Source organism: Eutrigla gurnardus (genome assembly GCF_963514095.1).
Source record: "Eutrigla gurnardus genome assembly, chromosome: 11".
NCBI lineage: Eukaryota > Metazoa > Chordata > Actinopteri > Perciformes > Triglidae > Eutrigla > Eutrigla gurnardus.
Genome location: NC_139925.1, coordinates 27617755 through 27635012, shown reverse-complemented (window position 1 = coordinate 27635012; position 17258 = coordinate 27617755). Strand labels below are relative to the sequence as shown.

Genomic DNA, 17258 nt, shown 5'->3' with positions numbered 1-17258 from the left:
TTAACCTAGTTCAGCGTGAGATTTGGCTGAAGGTACGAGTCCACAGGCAGCGTTATTTCCACGCTTCCCATTCATTGTCTATGTAAGAAGCCGTGCAATGCCTTCGCGTTGTGGCGAGTTTCGAGAGACAGGGTGCCGCCTCCGCAAGCTCTCGAAAATCTTTTAAACTGACCGTTGTCGATCTAAAATGAAGACAGATTCAGCAACTGCATAGCTTATTTCTTGCATAAAATGTTTTCAGAAACACATTTCGATGAACTATTTTCGTATAACAAGAGAAAGTTGTTTTAATTATCCTGGTAATTTGTCTGCGTGAGAAATACTAGATGTGGCGTGTGAGCGTGTGAACAGAAGTCATCAGCTATGACAGTAGCTATGGCAACGGTACACATAGAAATGGCCTCCCTTCTGCATCCTGCTATGTTGATTTCAATAGAATGTTTGTCTCTGGGTAGCAGTTAACGAAGTCAATGTACTCTGTTACCAGTAAAAGTATTGCTTTCAAATGTTTTACTTTGAGGGTCAGTGTGCAGCATTTCAGGGGATCTATTAGCAGAAATTGAATATAATATTAATAACCATGTTTTCATTAGTGGACAATCACCTGACACTCAGAATCGTCATGTTTTCGTTGCCGACAAATTTGTCCTTCATATCTACATCGGTCCTATGTATAAATGCACTTTGGATTTTCACAGCAGCCATTTGATTCTCAACGATGAGAGAATATTAGTTTGTAAGGAACGTGTTAGCCATGCAGCTTGTCTGTATTTTTAGGAATATCTTGAAGCTCATTGGAATATGATACAGTAATCATAGGCTGTATGTATGACTCACTGACTGATGGTCTGTGTCTGCAGCTCTCCTCTCCTGTACACAAGGATTTACAGAGCTGGGCTACTATAACGGCTCAGTGTCCCACACAGACTCAGGCTCTCCCTGCCTGAAGTGGACAGACTTCCTAGACTACATGAGGCAGTACCCGGGCCGAGGACTGGGGGACCACAGCTTCTGCAGAAATCCAGACAGAGAGACTAAACCCTGGTGCTTCATCAGGCAGAGCTCTGGGGCCATTGGCTGGGCCTACTGTGACTGTCATCAGGGTGAGCTAGGGGAGTGGACCATGTGGCTATGGATGGATGGATGGATGGATGGATGGAAGGAAGGAAGGAAGGAAGGAAACAAAGATGGATGGATGGATGGAAGGAAGGAAGGAAGGAAGGAAACAAAGATGAATGGATTGATTGATGGATGGAAGGAAGGAAAGAAAGAAAGAAAGAAAGTTGGGTGGATGGATGGATGGAAATAAGAATTGATGGATGGATGGATGGAAGGAAGGAAACAAAGATGGATGGAAGGAAGGAAGGAAGGAAGGAAACAAAGATGGATGGATTGATTGATGGAAGGAAGGAAGGAAGGAAGGAAGGAAGGAAGGAAGAAAGATGGGTGGATGGATGGATGGATGGAAATAAGGATTGATGGATGGATGGATGCACGGACAGATGGATGGATGGAAGGATGGATGGATGGATGGATGGAAAGAAGGATTAAAGGATAGATGGGTGGGTGGATGGAAGGAAGGAAGGACATGTCAAAGGAAGGAAGGAAGGAAGTCATTATTAAAGCTACTAATCTTGATTTTTTTGGCTCCATACAACAGGTTTCCTTGTGTGTGGTTTGCAGGTGCTGCCAGGTTGATGGGGGGGTCATCAGGCAAGAGTGGGCGTCTGGAGGTCTATCTGAATGGCCAGTGGGGGGCAGTGTGTGACACACACTGGACCGACCGTGACGCCAGCGTCTTATGCAGACAGCTTGGACTGGGGTAAGGACAGTCTCCTAGAGACAGACAGCTTCATGAGGACAGACCACCAGTAGACACCATGTTACAAAGCTACAACCAGTCTGACATACATACATCCAGGGCATGAAATTGGCACCCGCCCGCACGCCAAATGCAGGTGGCTTTTGTGATTGCCGGGTGAAACTGTCAATCTACCTGCCACATTGGCGGGTAGCCAATAAGACAACACAACACTGAGCAAGTGTTGAGTTTTTGACCAATCAGGTAGCCAATGTGTGTTGGCCCCCCCACCTCCCCTCAGCTGGCGAGTTTGACAGTGCGTGCGCGTATAGCCCCGTTCACTTCCGCCGCTACTCGCCTCTCACTTTCTCACTGAATTCCACTCGCTGGCCAAAAACATTCACTTCTGCCGGCGGCGAGTTCAAGCGGCAACTCTGTGGAACTCTCTGTTGACGTCAACTGTCAATCATCTCTATTCTACATTCTGATTGGTACTCACTTGGTACTCGCTTCACTCGCATCGCAGAAAGTTAAAATGATTTTCTCTCCGTCCCCGCCCACATCGCATCGCCTGTCCTGGCCACATTCCGCTAGAACACATTCACATTCCATTGACAGCTGTCGCTCAGAGATGGTCGAGTAGCGACGTATGTGAACAGGGCTTCAGTCAAAACCAAAACACCAAGGAAGGCTGAGGAATAGTCACCCACTTATATTATTAATAATAATAATAATAATAATAATAATAATAATAATAATAATAGTCATGATAAACTAATAGTTTAAAGGCTCAGCACTGTGTTTTAGTCATTTTTGTTTTCATCTTTTCTTGAATGCTTAAACTCCTCAACCCCATTTAGAATGTCAACATTTGTATCAGTACCAGCAGTTTGAAAGAAATTGGTCAGTAATTGATATGTGATATTCTGGTTCTCAGAATTCACCAAATTGATGCATTACAATGAAATTATTCAACATTTTCAACCCTAGAGGATCACGAGCCCCCACACCATAGTCTCCAAAAATCCTGTGGGAAACACTGCAAACCCATTTGTAACCGGGACAAAAAACGTTAGAGGCAAAAAAAAACACAAAAAAAACCTTGCACACACTTTAATGTGTATTCTGTACAAGTTCAAGAACCATTTTTGGATTTCAAAATCCACCTGCCACAGTGGCTGGTGGATTTCAGGCCCTGCATACATCACACCGGTATTCTACAGTTGGGTTGTCTGCTCTAAGCCATTTCTTTGGACTGTGTGTGGGTGTTGATTGTGGATGGGGTTTTTCCCAATCAAAAGTCATTTTTGTCCCTGATATATTCACAAATTCAGTATTGACAATTTACTTCTGGTGGTAGTGATTGAAGAGACCTTTGAGCAGCTGTGATAAAGACTACTAACGCCAGGTTCACACTGGCCGCGGAAGCACCGCGAATAGGCGCGTAGCGGAGCCCGCTTCCATTCGGCGCCCCTGTTAAGCGATAGTGCCGTTCACACCAGACGCGGAGCGCCGCGAATAGGCGCGGCCGTCCCGCGCCGTGAAGCGATCGTTTCGGCGTCTGCTCTATTTTTTGCGCGTGCCGCGAGCGAACGCGTCAATTCTGGCAGGAAATCACACAGAGAAACACGAGACAATCCGGTCAATTTTCAAAATATAAGCAATTTTCAAAATAAAATACTGCGATTGACAACTGCGATCATATTTGTGTATCTAAACTCGCACTGGGAAACAGGAAGAGACAATACATTTAATAAATGTGAAGAGAGTAGATAAAAAAAATATGTGTATTTCAACACACTACTACTACTGTCTACTACCATACACACTCTCTCTGTCTGTGTGTGTGTCCCTCTCTCTCTCTCTCGCTCTCTTTCTCTCTCTCAGAGAGAGAGAGAGAACGGATAAATACAAGAAGTGTTCAAACTTCTTGGTTACAGAAACATGGCGTATTCATTTTATGGTGTTATTTACTTCGTAATGGAAAAAAATAGATCTGAATGAACAACAGCTGAGCAGAAGCTTGTCGACCGCAGCGGAGAAATACATGTCTGGTGTGAACAGGGGGGCAGCGGACCGCGCACGATTTTCGTCGGCGCGCCGCACCGCGGCACTTCCACGGCGCTTCCGCGGCCAGTGTGAACCCGCCGTAAGGCTTCTCCAGCCTAATGCTCTCCACTAGGTTGAGCTTCATCCGTTGAAATTCATAACATATTGTCCAGATCTCCTCCACATTTCCCATTTCATCTATGGAGTTCTTTTGCTTTTTGGGAAAGTGGAGTTTTGTCAACATACTGTATGTGGGAGCAGTGGTTCGATGCACTGGTCTGAGTATGAGGAGCTTCCAATCATTCAAAGTGTCTTCATAGCGTGTCTCTGCCATCCACACAGTGAGATCGGTACGGCCCTGCAGCATTCCTACTTCGGCCCGGCTTCTGTCTTCCACTATGAGCGTTTGGGTTGCCGTGGCAATGAGAATTCCCTGCTGGAGTGCCGGAGCAGGAAGTTTGTCATGAACGACTGTAACCATGGCAACGAAGCGGGGGTGGACTGTGCCGAACCTGAAGGTGAGATCAGGGTGACATTACTGATCAATAATAACAAGTGTGGATACGTTATGCATGTAAATACATGGATACATGACAAATAGTACATAGTAATAACAACAGTGAAACATGCGTGGGTCTATATATGGATATTTCTGTACTGTTATGTGCAAGTAGATGAAACACCTGCATATTAATGAATACAGTTTTACAATTTCCTTATTTACAATGACTTGCCTATTTATATTTTTAACGCTATGTTAATATGTAGATGTCTATTCTGTTTATTGAAAATGTGGGGGGGGGGGGACTATATAGAGGACTATATAGAGGACTATATAGAGGACTTTGTAGAGGACTATGTAGAGGACTACATAGAGGACTATGTAGAGAACTATGTCAATTGCTGGTTCGATCCCCGGCTCCTCCTAGTTGAGTGTCTGGTGTCCCTGAGCAAGACGCCTCACCCTAATTGCTCCTGACGAGCTGGCTGTAGCCCTGCGTGGTTGACTCCACCGTCGGTGTGTGTGAATGTGTGTATGAATGGGTGAATGTCAGTCAACACTGTAAAGCGCTTTGGATAAAAGCGCTACATAAATGAGGACCATTTACCATTTACTAGGTAGAGGACTATGTAGAGGACTATATAGGGGACTATATACAGGACTATATAGGGGAATATATAGAGGACTATGTAGAGGACTATATAGGGGACTATATACAGGACTATATAGGGGAATATATAGAGAACTATGTAGAGGACTATATAGGGGACTATATACAGGACTATATAGGGGAATATATAGAGGACTATGTAGAGGACTATATAGAGGACTATATAGGGGACTATGTAGAGGACTATATAGGGGACTATATAGAGGACTATGTAGAGGACTATGTAGAGGACTTTATAGAGGACTATATAGGGGACTATATACAGGACTATATAGGGGAATATATAGAGGACTATGTAGAGGACTATATAGAGCAGTGGTCCCCAACCCCCGGGCCGCGGACCGGTACCGGTCCGTGGATCAATTGGTACCGGGCCGCACAAGAAATAAATAATTATTTCTGTTTTATGTATTATCTGTGTCTAAACGATCTTTTATTTTGAAATTTTATTTTGAAAAATGACCGGATTCTCTTGGTTACGTCTCGGTCACTTGAGCGCCAAAGTTTAACCCACAAGCTAGCAAAATGAGTAAGAAACAGACGTCTTTGTAAAAATGATTTGCGAAGGGGAAAAGGCCCAGTGAAGAAACAGGAGAAGAGCCTGGGGACCACTGATATAGAGGACTATATAGGGGACTATATAGAGGACTATATAGAGGACTATGTAGAGGACTTTATGGAGAGGACTTTATGGAGGACAATGTAGAGGACTATATAGGGGACTATATAGAGGACTATGTAGAGGACTATATAGAGGACTATGTAGAGGACTTTATAGAGGACAATGTAGAGGACTATATAGGGGATTATATAGAGGACTATGTAGAGGACTGTATAGGGGACTAAATAGGGGACTATATAGAGTCAGAGATAGAGTCAGTTTCTGAAGTCCCCCAAAAAAACAAGTGTATTATTGGCTCAGTTGATGTTGTGTTTCTCAGGCACCAACATCCCTCTAAGGCTGGTGGGAGGCCTGGAGGACTTCGAGGGCCGGGTGGAGGTCTACCGGGATGGGAAGTGGGGAACCGTTTGCGATGACCAGTGGGACGACATTGATGCTGAGGTGGTGTGTCGACAGTTGGGTCTGGGGTAAGAAACAACTGCTGTGCTACTGCTACACAAAGATATTCAGATCCACAGTGATGACACAGTGATGTTTTAATGTGTGTGCTTTAGTTCAAATGTATCTATATTCAGATTGTTTTAATGGACGTAAACAAAATATTCAAAATTGGTTTGAAAAATAAAAAAGTGAAAAGTGGTGCGTGCATATGTATTTTCCCTGTAAATGAGCCCTCTAAATTGAATCTGGGGCTATCAGTTACCTTCAGAAGTCACATAATTAGTTAAGTAAAGTCCACCTGTGGGCATCTAAGTGTCACATTATCTGTCACATGATCTAACGGAGCATCATTAAATCCATTATCACAAAATGCAAAGAATATGGCACCACTACAAATCTGCCAAGAGAGGACCAGCACCTGATGGCAACCTCCGGTTCTGAAAAGTGAAGCCAAGGCCGAAGTGCCATAAACTTGTGTTCTCTCTACTGGCCATCAGAGGGCAACTCCTTTGGTTGCAAAAAGAAGTCTGATTCTAAAGAAGTCTATGAGAAAATGGTCCTACTTCTCTCTTGATGTATTATCCATTTTGAGTCCAACAGACCAGAAAGCAGGGGATGCTTTAGGGGCGGGCTTACCTGCTGATTGACAGGTCCATTTAGAGTCCAACAGACCAGAAAGCAGGGGTGCAGTAGAATTATGAAGCTAACTGTGTTAAAGGGATAGTTCGGAATTTTGGACATAAGACCTATTTTCCAAGTGAGCCGGTGTGTTCGAGACGTCTGGAGACATTTTCAAGAAATTTCATTCAGTTCATCTAGTTGCCGAGTTCGCTTGTGCTATGGCTAGCGCAAGTCAATGGTTCTAGCTAGATAGGCATTAAAAACACTCATACTGACTCCACAGTGCACCCGAGGCAAATCAATTAAAACACTAGACTGTCGATGTACATATCTGTGTTGATAGAATAATATTTGAAACAAAACTAACCTTGCATCGCATGAATCATCCATTTTTTGAGGAACTAGTTTCTCAGCAGCAGCAGAACTTTACTTTGCTCCGTCGGACTCAAAACTCTAAGACGCGCCACCCGAAATACTGCCCGTAAATAGGCAATCAAACCGGGCCAAACTGTCGGCACTTATACCCCCAAGGCTGTCTGAAAAGCCCTCGGAGCTCACTCAAACACCGGGCAGCCCACGGCCACGCAAAGCCACAATTACGCACCGCGAACCCGGACCACTGCTCCGTCCGGAGAACCGTAAACCCTCGGACGCGTTGCGGGGATTCCCTCCGGTAAATAGACACATAAACACCGCCGAATATTCGGGCCTCGTGCCCTCAGAGCTGGGTGAAAAGCCCGCAGACCGTAGACCAACACCGGGCAGCGGGCGGCTCCGCAAATCCACACATGTGGACTCTCCGTCGGACTCAAAACTCTAAAACGCGCCGCCCAAATACTGCCCGTAAATAGGCAATCGAACCAGGACGAATTGTCGGGACTCATGCCCTCAGACCTGGGTGAAAAGCACTTGGACCTCACGCAAACACCGGGCAGCCCACGGCCACGCGAACCCACAATTACGCACCGCGAACCCGGACCTCTGCTCCGTCCGTAGACCCGTAAACCCTCGGACGCGTTGCGGGGGATCCCTCCTGGCACCACCAGTCTCCGTTTGTTCGATCCCGGTTCTCAGCTCCAGCGGGGGTTATCTCGGTCTCCACAGACGCTCGTTCACGTTCTGCCCTTTGAGCATCCCTCTCGCGCAATTCTTCCTCTGTATATTCAGGCTCGTACAGGTACGGTTCGGTTTGGGTGGAAAAAAAACTCCTCATCATTGTCTCCAAAAGTTTCAGTATATTCTCCAAAAGTGGCCATTTCTGTGAGACTAAAGAAACTAGCACTGCAGGCTACTCTGTGTCTGTAGCAATGACAGCAGGTAAACAAACTATTATAGAACCGGTAACTTATAAGTGCTAGGTGATATCAGTCCGCCACTGCCATAGCCTACTAGGAAGTATGACACGCTGCTGCTGCTGCTGAGACATAAATCCTTAGAAATGCAAGGTTGGTTTTATTTCAAACATTCTATCAACACAGATATACATCGATAGTCTGCCGTTACAATGGATTTGCCTTGGGTGCACTGTGGAGTGGGCAAGACTGTTTTTAATGCCTGTCTAGTTAGAACCATTGACTTGCGCTAGCCATAGCACAAGCGAACTCGGCAACTAGAAGAACTGAATGAAATTTCTTGAAAACGTCTCCAGACGTCTCGAACACACCGGCTCACTTGGAAAATAGGTCTTAAGTCCAAAATTCCGAACTATCCTTTAAAAGCTTCACACCAGAATCCAGATGGATCCAGATCCAGTAAGGTTGCTGCTCTGCTGCTTGTGTTCATCAGATCCACTTGTCGCTTGTCTGCAGTCCAAATATGGTCACTTCCTTTTACTGCTTGCAAAAATTTAAAGATTGAGCCAAAATCCATAATGCACATTGGGTCATGTGTGTTATGTGCATTTTTACTTTTTTGACATTGTGCAATATTCATTGTCTGTGTGCCAGGTGCAATATTGCTTTGTCAATATTATTTGAAATATTGTTTTTCTATTGTAGTAGACTTATTTAAAAAATTTATATTTATCTCACTGCTGTTGTATTTTGCACTGGTGTTAGTATTATGTCTTATGTACTTAATATGTATCACACTAATGATTGTATATATTTATATTATTTGTTGACCTGGTGTGGCCTCAGCTGGTGATTGTTTGTCCTGACCTACAGGGGCGTGGCCAAGGCCTGGTCCTGGGCCCACTTCGGCCAGGGTGCTGGTCCCATCTTCCTGAACAGGGTTCAGTGTTCAGGAAATGAACTCTCCTTGGACGAGTGTCCTCATAACATCTGGCAGCAACACAACTGTGACCACATAGAGGACGCAGGGGTGTCCTGTAACCCACATACAGGTCAGAGACCAGACACAGGGGTGTCCTGTAGAGGACTATAAAGAGGACTATGTAGAGGGCTATATAGAGGACTATGTAGAGGGCTATATAGAGGACTATGTAGAGGACTATATAGAGGACTATGTAGAGGACTAGGCGAGACGCAGTTCATCTCCAACAAGAATATTTCCCACTTTCCTATTTTCAACAGCAATGCATGATGGTATGTAATGCTCAGTTGTACACTACTTTTCAAGATGAATTGTGGGATACTTTGAGTCCACATTATAGGGTGTAATCATTCTCACTATCCATTCAGACAGCACCACAACATGGAGAGGTCAGTATGTAGTGAGTAGTGAGTGATGTGTGTTTCCCTGTGTGGAGGCAGACGGTGCAGTTCGTCTGATCGGAGCAGACAGTCACTGGGAAGGTCGCGTGGAGGTTTACCACCAGGGAGACTGGGGCACCGTATGTGATGACAACTGGACCGAGCTCAACGCCCAGGTAGTGTGTCGACAGCTAGGCTTCAGGTCAGTGCATCACTTCTGGGAATTTATCACATCAGTCTAGTAAAAGAAACCTTGGTGGAAAATAAATAGACTGAGCATAATAAATAGTAGTATACTTGACTGTACACACTAATCATCAGTATACTCAGCCACAAAAATATACAAATCATTTTATAGGCTACGTTAGTGCTGCGATTAGGATATGACTGGACAAAGCCGACACATGTGTTATCGCCTCCTCCTCCCACTACTCACTTGAAATGATCCCGTACCTCGGACTTTCCTGATGACTTGCTCAACGTTAATTGTCCTGTTTTTAATCCTTTATGTCTCCAAGCTCCATGTTGCAACTCCTTTATTCTTTGATTTAGCTGCACAGAGCGGAACTGTTATGAATGATGCGTGCGCAGTATGTGTAGCGTCTTTTTTTTTTTTTACTTTGTACACATGTGATATGTAGACCTACTCTGCTAAACATATAGCCAATAATATTTCATGTTTATGCCTGGCCTTCTCCTCAGATTAGGGAAACGAACGAACGAACAAACACAAACGCTTGTTTAAAGGCAGGATTTTTTTATTTTATTTTTTGTTAAATGCTACCTCTGGCATCAGATTGCACTACTGTATTCATTACTTGAATTGTATTTTGGAAATTGGTAATTAAGAGCAATACAAATGTTGAAATTTGTGTTTTTTCATTGAGATACATAAATATAGGTCAAATTATGGGGAAATAATCACAAATCGAATCGAAAAAATAAGCGTTAGATTAATCGATGCATCGAAAAAATATTTGCTAGATTAATCAATTTCAAAAATAGCCCTATTAGAGTCCATCCTTCAAACATCAGAAAAAAAGATTGTAAATGATTTGTGTTATTACAGATCAGAATTTCTGCAACCTATATCAAGATTTAGCGAATGCAGACATTTGCACAGTAGTGTTTGTTCTCAGGATGTTGCTCTTGTTCTACACCATGAAAGTGAGCGTCCAAAGAGAGATGTGCTGCTATCTGCAGGGGACGAGCCACGGTGGCTCCTGATGGCGTATATGAAGAAGGCCGGGGCCAGATCCTGCTGGACGAGGTGCAGTGTCTGGGCACAGAGAGCACTTTACTGGCCTGCAGCCGCTCTGAGTGGGGCCGACATGACTGCTCCCACAGCGAGGATGTGGGGGTCCGCTGTGAGACCAATGACATGCCACATCTTTTGACCTCTGTCGGTAAGAACACACATGGGTGACTCCCGAAGAAAGGCAGGATGACGGTGTTTTCACACCTGACAGTCCAAAACAACGGTCGTATTTTGTTACATTGCTTAAGAGTAGCATGCACATTCAACTACCCTGCCTACTTGAATTAATCTGATTGTGTGAACTTGAATTGCCGCTTTAGCCTCGTTCAAGTCGGGATTTGGCCTTTAAGCCCCACCTTTACTGAGCTCGTGGACACAATGATAACATGTCGTCCCTGTGACGTTTGCTCGCAGGCCCTCTGGTGCGTTTGGTTGCTGGAGAGAGCAGGAAGGAGGGCCGAGTGGAGGTCTTCATGGACGACAAGTGGGGAAGCGTGTGTGATGACGGCTGGAATGATGTTAATGCAGCTGTAGTCTGCAGACAGCTGGGATTCCAGTTAGTATGATTTCTCTCTGATATTATTGCCTAAGGGAGCTAGTCAAAAGCTCAGGCCGTGTCCAACATGGAAAAGATTCATCCTTTTGAGAGGATGATTGTGCTCATAAAATGTCAAGGAAAGCTGTCTATTATGGTGAGTTCACAGTAAACGCAAAGTCAACCTTTTGCACAGTGTAGTTGAAGTCATGGTGAAGTCAATACAAATACAATACGACACGGATTGATGCAAAGCCAGAACTTTGCATGACGCTGTGTCATGAATGAATATCAGCACTGAGATTCTCCTCCTGCCATCCTGATGTTGCAAACAAATGTCTCCTGGTTCTGTGGTCCCCCAGGGTTCTAGATAGTAGCTCACATTAGTCCAGAGACCAGACCAGACTATATTGAGAAACCAGAGACTGTCTGTGGTCCCCCAGAGGTCTAGATAGTAGCTCACATTAGTCCAGAGACCAGACCAGACTATGTGGAGAACCAGAGACTGTCTGTGGTCCCCCAGAGGTCTAGATAGTAGCTCACATTAGTCCAGAGACCAGACCAGACTATGTGGAGAAACCAGAGACTGTCTGTGGTCCCCCAGAGGTCTAGATAGTAGCTCACATTAGTCCAGAGACCAGACTAGACTATATGGAGAAACCAGAGACTGTCTGTTCTCCCCCAGAGGTCTACGAAAGTAGCTCAGATGGTAAGAGCTGGCAGTGAAGCATAAGAGGTCTGCTATGTTTTTTGTGGAATCAACCCCTTTTGAAGTTTTTTTATAAAGGGTTTGAGACACTCTGGAGACCTTTTACACACAAAAAAACTATGAACACACGAAAGGACAGGGGAGAAGCAGAAAAACACAATACATAACAAAATTAGACTTTAAACAAAACCAGAGCCAAATAATGTCTTGCAAACCAGTGTGTTGTGAATATATATAATATACTATACTGTCCCTTTGAGAGTAAATGTGTATAATACATACAGCATGTGTTTGTTTATAAAAAAGTCTGTGTCTTTGGTATACTGCCCCCCCCCCCCCCAAGTGGTGTGGCGAAAGCTCGGTCCATGGCGTACTTTGGCGAGGGTCAGGGTGCCATCCACCTGGACAACGTGCGATGCTCGGGCACTGAGACGTCCTTGAGTCAGTGTCCAGCTGTTGGTCAAGAAAGCCAGGACTGCCGCCACAGTGAGGACGCGGGCGTCATCTGTGACTACACCCTGGATCCTCTAGGTGACGCTGCCGTGGACATGCAGACCTGTGGGCTGAGACTCAATAACCAGCGTCGCCGCCGCAGGATCATAGGAGGAGATAAGTCGCTGAGGTTAGTGTACGGACACAGGCCAAGTCCTGCATGTAACGTTATCTTCGCTGGTGTGTTTGATCCAGCATCTCTTTTTATCAGCAGGAAGAGAAAGAAGGAGTCCTGTTGTTATAGTAACGTTACATCCTGGTACCCAACACACAGAGAGACCTGTTGTTATAGTAACGTTACATCCTGGTACTTACACACAGAGAGACCTGTTGTTATAGTAACATTACATCCTGGTACCCAACACACAGAGAGACCTGTTGTTATAGTAACGTTACATCCTGGTACCCAACACACAGAGAGACCTGTTGTTATAGTAACGTTACATCATGGTACCTTACACCAGGATGTAACACACCTTAATCCATCCTCCGATCCTTTCTGATGAAACGTTCAATGACCTCATCATGCAGTTGCGCGTCCTGCTAAAGTTGAATGAGCAGCTCCTTCTCTATGGCAATAGATGCCAGTGCAGAGAGTCCTGTTTGTCCAGTTGTATTCCTCGAGTATGTTTTGATGCGCTTGAGAGCTGAGAAAGATCGCTCAACTGATGCGGTGGACACTGGTATTGTCAGGATCAAGCATGTGAGGGCATAAAGTTGTGACATGCTGACTGCAAGCCCCGTGCTCCTCAGAAATGTCAGTAGGTCACTTGGACTCTTTCCCTGAAAGTTTGTCATGCTGTACATCACCTTGAGCACAGCTCGGAGTCTGCCCAGGTCAAATTGTGTGCCGTAGCTCTCATCCAGGCTCCTGAGCTCTGCTTCAGGAAATGTCTGCTTGAACTTTGTGAACAGTTGTGCATCCAGCAGTGCAACAAACAGGAGTCCCTTGTGATCTTCAAAACAATTCCTTATCTGCGCGATGATGCTGACGATTAGCGCTGTGTGTAACTCTCTGTAGTGTGCGCGTGGGTCTGGTCAGCCTCGTGGGTCTGGTCGGCTGTCCTGCGGCCTCCACTGTGCACTCATAGATGGCATCAAATTTCCCACGCTCACCTTCAAGACTCTGGCAAAAATCTGCAATTCTGGCCAGACTGAACTGCACGTCTAAGCTCTTATTTTGCAGTATTTCGAAGAGCACGTCAGCAAAGTCAAAAATGCCGATGAAAGAAAAAAGAAAAAAGTGTGTCAACTGTGACAAGTGTCCTGATGCACAATGCACTGTTTCACGGTCAAAATCCTCAGCGTGATCGAGGATGTGCTGGAAAACCTCGACCAGCTCAGCTCTTTTGTCGTGGACCGTGCACACCAACCTGGAGTTAAAGTTCCATCTCACCTGAGAGACCCGCGGCAGCCGCCTCTCGCAAAACTCATCCAGCAGTTTTGTGCGCTTGGGAGAACGTGTAAAAAATGCGGACAATCCTCCCAGATTTGCAAAAAAATCTTGCAGTCCTTAATTTTTGATGCTCCCTGAGACATCACAAGATTTAGCGTGTGTGCATAACAGTGCACAAAAAGAGCCTGAGGGATTTCTTCTTTAACGCGCGCCTGTACGCCATTAATTCCCGATGCCATGACAGTGGCTCCATCGTAGCACTGTGCCACTAACTTTGTTTTGCAATCGTAGCTGCCAAACACTTCAAGTACTGAAGCTGCTAGATCATGCGCTCGTTTTCTTTCTGTGACATCCTCAAACTTCAGAAATCTCTCTTTTACTCCGATGTCAGTGACATACCGGAGCACAAATGACAGCTGTGCAGTGTTGCTGAAATCCGTGGTCTATGGACACAATGTGGACACAATCGATGAGGCGCTCCAGAATGTCCCGGTTCTTTTCACCCTCTCATTGTGCAGGCTTGTCTCTCGTCTCCGCTGCTCATCCAGCTGCAAATCGACCCTGGACTCACCAAATGTCTTCAAATGTACCTCCGCTATAAGGTGGCGCTCGGATGCCTGATGTTTAATAGCTGCCTTGGTGAAGCTATTCAGACTGTTAAAACCCGTGCTGTTCCATGCTCCCAGACTGGTATTAAAAAGCAAACACGGCCAGCAAAATAGCTTGTTCCGCTCGGTGCTAGCTGTTAGCCAGTCATAGCGGTCGTAGTTAGCCTCAGTGAAGTGCTGCACAAAACCTTTGCCGGCCTTGGTCAGTCCATCCAGCTTAGGTGTAGGTCTTCCTCTTGTAATAACTTCTGTCTTCTCTCCAAACGAGCGCCTTGAAAAAGGCACACGAAGGAGATCGGAAACAGGATCGATAGGTGGTGTAAAGGCAGCGGCCATAGCGTAGTTCACTCACAACGCTCTGAAAAACCCGCCAAAGGTTCAAACTTCGTTTGCTGACATCAGCGGGGGCTAGCGCCAGACACATCGCTGGGCCCATGGGGCGTTCTGTCACTATGCATCAAAATTTGATTGGCTGATGACACACGTCAGTCAAAGTTATAAACAAATAGGAAATGGCAGCTTCAACACAAGGCTAGCAATACTACTAGAGCATGTCCACGGAGCTGTGATGCGTTTAAAGACATATGGAAAATCCAGCTCAGCTTCACAAAAAATAACCATATTCGTTCTGCAAATATAATCGTAACATACTGAAAAAATGTTACGAAAAAATGTTCAGACTAGAGGTGTAACGATTCATTCGATAAATCGATGAATCGATTGTCAGTCCTATAGATTCAATCGATCTGCTACAATAAATAAATAAAATGAATCGTTTTGGCTTCACCAATAATCGATATAAATGCATTTAATCGGATTAATCGTGATTCTTACTTATGATTAATGTTTAATACTGTTGGGACCTCACGATTAGGACTACACAATGCGGCCTACAAAAGCCTACACATGCGGTCAGAACAAAGGGACAAAGGGGATTAAAAACTACACCGCCATTTATCCATGATTATATCATGATAATATATTAAATATAATTATTAATATCGATGATCATATTGACATTAATAATTAGCTGTTGATAACCAAATCTGCTCCTGCTACTACCACAACACTACGTTTAAGACACTCTCTCCCCTGCCAGCATGTAGTCTACTGAAAATGTTAAAAAATAACCGAGCAATGTTTAATAACATTTTTGTATTCAGCATAAAATATTATGCAGGTTTACTTTTTTATAGAATAAATATGTTATTTTTTCACCTTTCAGAAGAATACAAATAGTCTCACTCGCATTATTGCATGTTTATTTAATGGATATAGAATTTTGGTTACAAGTTACTGAATCGAATCGTGGTTTACAGAATCGAATCGAATCGTTAAAAAAATAAAAATCGTCCTTGAATCGAATCGCCAACTACTGTATCGTTAATCAAATCCAATCGCTGTGAAGCCAAAGATTCACACCCCTAGTTCAGACACATTAATTTAATTATGAAAAAAAATACTTTTTTTGATTTTGACAGGGCCAGCAGAGAAGGCCCTAATGGCCCTGACAGCCCACCACTGCTGGTGTGATTGTATTTATTGTGTGTGCACAGTGATTTCAAGGAGATTTAAAAAGATTGTGAAATATATTATTAATAGGCCAGCCCTAATTGTAAGTAAATAAAAACAATAATTTGCTAAACCTTGGCCACAATATCTGGCCTTTCTATGACAACGAATAGTTCAATGCATTTCTGTTCATATGGTTTTGTACTGTATTAATCTCTGACATTACATACAATACAACAATAAATGGAAAAAAGAGAAAAATACAGCAATTTAATACAAAACACAATAACATGTTAAATCATTTAAACAGGAAATGTGTTTTTAGAATTGCTCACACAGTTACTTCACAGTTGGTACAAGTTTATTGTTATTATAGCTTTCTGATGTATCCACATACCACTATTATACCAGGGTGTGTGTGTGTGTGTGTGTGTGTGTGTATGTGTGTGTCTTCAGAGGGGAGTGGCCCTGGCAGGTGTCTCTGTGGCTCCGGTCTCAGTCTACAGGAAGCCATCCTCTGTGTGGAGCTTCACTCATCAACCCCTGCTGGGTTGTGACCGCCGCCCACTGTTTCAAGAGGTAGGAGACAGCGCCCCCTAGTGGTTGTCATTTCTCACACAGTCATTACAGCGAGGCAGGACAGTTTTTTAATTCAGTCAAGAAAAGAAAACTGTTACTTGTTCTACATTTATTGAAGTAACTTACTCATGTCCCAGTGAATCCTAAATGTCATCATAGATGACTTTATAAATGACCAAATATTGAACGATGGTTGAGACAGATGTTACTAAGTTTCCTCTTATCTCATTCATGTTCTGCTTCTATTGCTTCTGTTTGGCCTCTTGTTGTGGCACCATCCTCTTCGCTGCTGTACTGTTTTAAATGTTCCCTCCGTGGGACTAATAAAGATTTATCATCATGGAATAATGAAACCACTTCTTTATTTCTGGCTCTGCAGAAGGCAAATATTTTTTACACAGTTACAGATTTTTGCAGCAGAATTGTCTGTAAACGTAACGCTGTTTCACATGAAAAGCCTTCCAGCCAGCAGGGCAGCACTCCTTCACTCTGACTGTCTCTGTGAGCGTCTGCAGGAGGGGACTGTCATCAGTAGAAACTTCATGTTGAGGACAACACAGTAGGATAAATGAAACACAGTACGGGTCATGCAGGGAGTCTGTGAGGAGAACTGAATCATTTCCGTCTAGCTGTTGATTGTTAACTCATAATATAATAATGAAACCAAATGGACAGATATTCGTGAAGGTGGTCTCTGCTCACCCTGAACATTTTCTTTTGAAACCAAATCAAGTGAAATTAATCAAATCATTAGAAAAACAATTGCCTGTATTTCCTTTTTAAGATTTTTATTTTTGTTCCGTCATGTG

At 44.1% G+C, this 17258-nt stretch overlaps 1 protein-coding gene across 6 annotated transcripts in view; it reads left to right on the top strand.

The window, feature by feature from the left end:
- Positions 1-17258, top strand: part of LOC311021191 (neurotrypsin) — a 30201-nt gene that overhangs the window by 7469 nt on the left and 5474 nt on the right. For all 6 annotated transcript variants that reach the window (XR_014597985.1, XR_014597986.1, XR_014597987.1 and 3 more), the window contains 10 exons: positions 861-1103; positions 1684-1822; positions 4193-4368; positions 5964-6111; positions 8872-9050; positions 9421-9562; positions 10564-10766; positions 11033-11174; positions 12206-12484; positions 16327-16449. Coding sequence is in view for 2 of the 6 variants with exons in the window: in XM_084021617.1 (XP_083877743.1) it covers positions 861-1103; positions 1684-1822; positions 4193-4368; positions 5964-6111; positions 8872-9050; positions 9421-9562; positions 10564-10766; positions 11033-11174; positions 12206-12484; positions 16327-16449 (1774 nt within the window). In the remaining 4 variants the exon portion in view is untranslated. The remainder of the gene's footprint in view (positions 1-860; positions 1104-1683; positions 1823-4192; positions 4369-5963; positions 6112-8871; positions 9051-9420; positions 9563-10563; positions 10767-11032; positions 11175-12205; positions 12485-16326; positions 16450-17258) is intronic.